The 6,000-nt window shown below is 41.9% G+C and overlaps 1 protein-coding gene across 2 annotated transcripts in view; it reads left to right on the top strand.

Moving 5' to 3' along the window:
* The first annotated feature begins 3,234 nt into the window (after window positions 1-3,234).
* Window positions 3,235-6,000, top strand: part of LOC140483469 (SRSF protein kinase 3) — a 53,603-nt gene continuing 50,837 nt past the window's right edge. Inside the window, exon 1 of one of the 2 annotated variants that reach the window (XM_072581664.1) lies at window positions 3,235-3,283. In XM_072581664.1, the coding sequence (XP_072437765.1) occupies window positions 3,240-3,283 (44 nt within the window). In that variant the 5' untranslated portion in view covers window positions 3,235-3,239. Of the gene's footprint in view, window positions 3,284-3,778; window positions 3,969-6,000 lie in introns of those variants that run through there. The other variant, XM_072581666.1, reaches the window with a different exon arrangement.

Raw genomic sequence — 6,000 nt, 5'->3', positions numbered from 1 at the left:
ACTGGCAGCTGTCCAAGGTATGGTCTATTAGTGTACCAGTTCGCAAAGAATGTGGAAGGAATGCATCAATCCAGCCAACTGCTTGCTATCAATGGATTGGTCTATAAGTGTTACAGTTGCAGGGGTAATGTTGAAAGAACCCTGTAATCTGGCTTGTATAATGCATTCCTGTTTCTGAAACTACTACAGTACGGAAATAAACTTACATTAAAATGCTTTCCATATTAAAACTGATAAGTAGTTTAACTATTAGTACGTGCACAATAGCTTTATGTTTCATCGGACTTCAGAAAGTCACAATAAGAGTGTGTCACACTGCAACAGTATATCACACTGCAACAGCTGAGGTACAGGTCACTTCCATAAAAATGAATACATCAACTTTTTTAAAAAATGTTATTTATACTTCATACAAAGAGAATGGAGGCAGGCACGCGGTTTGTTGTGAATCACCTCTATAACTGCATTAATATGGAGAGGTTTAGGTTTAGGTGATTAGAGTCATAGAGTCATTGAGATGTACAGCCTGAAAACAGACCCTTGGGTCCAACCTGTCCATGCCGACCAGATATCCCAACCCAATCTAGTCCCACCTGCCAGCACCCGGCCCATATCCCCCCAAACTCTTCCTATTCATATACCCATCCAGATGCCTCTTAAATGTTGAAATTGTACCAGCGTCCACTACTTCCTCTGGCAACTCATTCCATACATGTACCACCTTCTGTGTGAAACTTTGCGCCGTAGGTCTCTTTTATATCTTTCCCCTCTCATCCTAAACCTATGCCCTCTAGTTCTGGACTCCCCCACCCCAGGGAAAAGACTTTGCCTAGTTACCCTATCCATGCCCCTCATAATTTTGTAAACCTCTATAAGGTCACCCCTCAGCCTCCGACGCTCCAGGGATAACAGCCCCAGCCTGTTCAGCCTCTCCCTGTAGCTCAGATCCTCCAACCCTGGCAACATCCTTGTAAATCTTTTCTGAACCCTTTCAAGTTTCACAAACATCTTTCCGATAGAATGGAGACCAAAATTGCATGCAATATTCCAAAAGTGGCCTAACCAATGTCCTGTACAGCCGCAACATGACCTCCCAACTCCTGTACTCAATACTCTGACCAATAAAGGAAAGCTTCTTCACTATCCTATCTACCTGTGACTCCACTTTCAAGGAGCTATGAACCTGCACTCCAAGGTCTCTTTGTTCAGCAACACTTCCTAGGACCTTACCATTAAGTATATAAGTCCTGCTAAGATTTGCTTTCCCAAAATGCACACCTCGCATTTATCTGAATTAAACTCCATCTGCCACTTCTCAGCCCATTGGCCCATCTGGTCCAGATCCTGTTGTAATCTGAGGTAACCCTCTTCGCTGTCCACTACACCTCCAATTTTGGTGTCATTTGCAAACTTACTAACTGTACCTCTTATGCTCGCATCCAAATCATTTATATAAATGACAAAAAGTAGAGGACCCAGCACTGATCCTTGTGGCACTCCACTGGTCATAGGCCTCCAGATTAGGGGAGCTTGCACACTGTCTCACTGCAATAATCACTGAAACAGTTTGTAAAATCAGTCTCTCATTGTTTAATTTGAAGAGTAATGTGATAAAGAAATAAGATTTGCAATAATAAAGCATATTTCACAATGTCAAGACTTTTAGTTTCAGAGCACCAATGAAGTACATTTCATTTTGGTCACTATTAGGGAAATGCAATTGCAAATTTGCACAAAGCAAGTTCCCACAAACAATGATGAGGTGAACTACTCTTTCCCCAATCTTTCTTCCTCTCTCAGTTGGGTACTCAACTCATTCGAGTGTGCCAATAAACCCATAACCTTCTGATGGAAGAGAAAGGTATTTACCATTGAGCCAAGGCTGGCCCTACAAGTCAGAGGGTGCAACCTAAAGGGGGACACCTGATAAAAATAAAATACTGCAGATGCTGGAAATCTGAAATAAATATAGAAAGTGCTGGAGAATCTTCATCAGGTTTGGAAACATCTGTAGAGAGAAAGATGTAATTACCTTTTCAAGTCTCATAGACTCTTCTTTAGCACCTAGAACGTCAGGCTGTCTGAGTCTGATTGTAAACATAAATTTTAAATTTAAAAATCAGATTAAGTTCAACTCTTCTTTTCTCTCCTTGTCTATTATAGTCATGGAGTCACACAGCACAGAAATAGACCCTTCAGTCCAACCATTCCATGCCGAACATCATCTCAAACTAAACTAGTCCCACCTGTTCCTGGCCTATATCCCTCCAAACCTTTCCTATCCATGTACTTTTCCAAATGTCTTTTTAACATTGTAATTATACCTGCATCCACCACTTCCTTAGGAAGTTCATTCCACACACGAACCACCGTCTGTGTTAACAAAGTTGCCTCTCATGTCTTTTTTTAAATCTCTGTCCTGACACCTTATCTTATGCTCATTCTCTACAACTCCAGCTTCCTGTATTAAGTGGTAAACCCACCAGAAAGATGCATACCATTGCAACAAATAGGTCGTATAATCTTCATTGCATGTGGTGCTGATGTGATTTAAATTAGCTGGTACAGATGTATATGAAGAGGAATCCACAGAAAGCCCAAATCCTGTTGAATCAGATTTTGCTGTGATATACCTTGCTGGACTAACTGCCAAGATGTTTTATTTACTTAATCAATGCAGAATCTGAATTTGGTAACAAAACAGGAATTAAAACTGGGGACCCTGACAATCACCATTGCACTACCATTCTGCTTTGCTCTCCATGTGTATTACTTTACATTATGTCTGGTTACTATGACATGTTTCTACTGCAACTAACATTTTCTACAGTGGTAACCAGTATTTATTTGTCTGGTAATTATAACATACCCTGCTGATCTGTGGCTTAAGTTGAGATTTTAAACCCATGTTGAGCTATTCTCTAATAATTTTCTGGTATTATTTTGAGACATTTTATGTAGATAAATATTTTGATTCTTGTGTAGTATCACATCTGCAATTGGCTCAAAATATAAGATTGTGTTGTTGATTTGAGATTCAGCCCTCTGTGTTTTACAGGACTATCCTTTTGTACTATCTCAAACCCGTACAAAGGGTGTAGGATACTGTAACTTCCTCTCCTACATTGCTTTAGAGACCCTTTCTGAGTAATATCTTGACCTATGATGTTACAGTGTCTCAAATTCCCCGAGTAAGCTGTATGTCCATGACCTCAGAAGAGCTGCTGTCTGAGAGAAAGATGAACTGCAGTGATGATGGAGGAGTTACAATAAGTCATCTGAGGTGAGCACTGCTACCATATTAATGAGACTTGCCAGCTGTACAGCTCATATTTCTGGCAAAATCCAGTTTTTCTACAGGTGCTAGTTACTCTCTGTTGATATTTAGTTCATTATTTTTTCTTCCTTCAAAGCAGCAATTCACCTCAAACCTCCTGAACAAAGCCTCTGCAGCTTAAAGCTATCCTGATGCTGTGCTGTGTTTTGAATTTGTCCTTGGAACCTAATGGCCAATCAGAAAATCTGCCTTCCCTCTTCACACTTGCACAATCCAGTCAGTTGTCATGTACCATATCTATAGAAGGGTCTTGGTGCTATAAGTATTGCCACCCTGAGTTAGTGACAGGCTCCTCCCCCAATGTGAACTATTTATCCTCGCTGGTCTCCTTTCTCTGCAGCTGTTTCCACAAGTAAGTAACTTACGGAATTTAAAAACAATAAATATAGACTTGCTCTAAGATGAGGTCCTTTGATGAGGTTTGTTTTTTTCTTTGTAGTGTGATCTGTAAAACTAATGTATGGGGTTATTTGAGGATATTGCTGTAGCTGGTCATATTGTGGTTTGAATTCTGAGGTTATGGTAGTGGAGTTCTTTGAATCCCAGGACTAAATTGCAACACTGTCAACAGCTATCCAGATGGGATATTACCTACCGGAGCTGAACAGCAAATAAATGGATCTGGAAGCTTGTGAGTATAACGGGAACATGTTGAAAATCTGATTCCACTAAGTTGTATTTGGTGCTGCAGTGCCATCTTATGTGCTTAGTTTCGCAGACAAGCTCTACAAAGCACATCTTTTATTAGGCGCTGCTGTGCATCCTCTTTGTCATTGATTTCCCCTTGTCTGGTGCCTCTTGGCAGCTGGGATGACAAGAAGGTGACTTTGTCCTAAACCTAGTTTCCTGAAGAAGGGCTTATGCCCGAAACGTCGATTCTCCTGTTCCTTTGATGCTGCCTGACCTGCTGCGCTTTTTCAGCAACACATTTTTAAGCTCTGATCTCCAGCATCTGCAGTCCTCACTTTCTCCTAAACCGAGGTCACCCCATTACTGCCTACTGAGAGTGGACAAGTTGATTTGGGGCATTTTTTTGCCAAAACTCTTCTCTGTGAACAAGTGTGTGCTGTGTATACCCAAGCTTCTCATAGAAAATTGGCAAGAAGGAGGCCATTCATTCCACTGTGTTCGTACTGATCAATCAAAATTTGACAATACTAATCACATTTTCCAGCTCTTGATCCATAGCCTTGGAGACCATGGCATTACAAGGGAATATCTAAATGCTGCTTCAATGTTGAACAAGTTTCTAACCCAATCACCCTTTCAGGCAGTGAGTTCCTGACTCCCACCATCCTCTGGGTGAAATAAAATTCTCCTCAACTTTCCTCTTAACCTTCTATCTCTGATCACACAACTATTTGAAAAAGTGCCTTCCTGTCCACCATACCGATGGCCCACACCTTTATCGGGTCCCCTTTGATGCTTCAAGGAAAACGACCCAGCCAATCCAAGCTTCTCTCTAAGCTCAGACCCTCCAGCCCAGGTATCACCTCTTCATCCTCTCTAGTGCTCACATCCTTCCTGTAATGTGGTGACAAGATCTGCAAGCAGTTGTGGCCTAACCAGCATTTTAAACAGTTCCAGCCTCACACTTTTGCAGGTTGAATTCAAGCACTTCCTCCTTGTGGCAAATTTCTGCTAATTATCCCTAACAAATAATGCGTATTTCTTCAAGTCTAGATAAATTCTGTCCCTCAGATTTCTTTCTATTACGTTCACACCACTGAAGTTAGACTGACTGGCTGATAATTTCCTGGTCTACCTCTTCCTCCTTTGTTTTAACAAAGGAACATTAACAGTCATAGAGTCATAGAGATGTACAGCTTGGAAACAGACCCTTCGGTCCAACCTGTCCATGCCGACCATATATCCCAAACCAATCTAGTCCCACCTACCAGCACCTGGCCCATATCCCTCCAGGGAAAAGACTTTGTCTATTTGTCCTATCCATGCCCTTCATAATTTTGTAAACCTCTATAAAGTCACCCTTCAGCCTCTGACGCTCCAGGGAAAACAGCCCCAGCCTGTTCAGCCTCTCCCTGTAGCTCAGGTCCTCCAACCCTGGCAACATCCTTGTAAATCTCTTCTGAACCCTTTCAAGTTTCACAACATCTTTCCGATAGGAAGGAGACCAGAATTGCACGCAATATTCCAACAGTGGCCTGACCCATGTCCTATACAACCGCAACATGACCTCCCAACTCCTATACTCAATACTCTGACCAATAAAGGAAAGCAGACCAAACACCTTCTTCACTATCCTATCTACCTGCGACTCCACTTTCAAGGAGCTATGAACCTGCACTCCAAGGTCTCTTTGTTCAGCAACACTCCCTAGGACCTTACCATCAAGTGTATAAGTCCTGCTAAGATTTGCTTTCCCAAAATGCAGCACCTCGCATTTATCTGAATTAAACTCCATCTGCCACTTCTCAGCCCATTGGCCCATCTGGTCGAGATCCTGTTGTAATCTGAGGTAACCCTCTTCGCGGTCCACTACACCTCCAATTTTGGTGTCATTTGCAAACTTACTAACTGTACCTCTTATGCTCGCATCCAAATCATTTATGTAAATGACAAAAAGTAGAGGGCCAAGCACCTATCCTTGTGGCATTCCACTGGTCACAGGCCTTCAGTCTGAAAAACAACCCTCCACCACC

The sequence above is a fragment of the Chiloscyllium punctatum genome, chromosome 12 (assembly GCF_047496795.1).
Source record: "Chiloscyllium punctatum isolate Juve2018m chromosome 12, sChiPun1.3, whole genome shotgun sequence".
Taxonomy (NCBI): Eukaryota; Metazoa; Chordata; class Chondrichthyes; order Orectolobiformes; family Hemiscylliidae; genus Chiloscyllium; species Chiloscyllium punctatum.
Note: the sequence above shows the minus strand (reverse complement) of the source record. Positions and strands in the feature narration are given on the sequence as shown.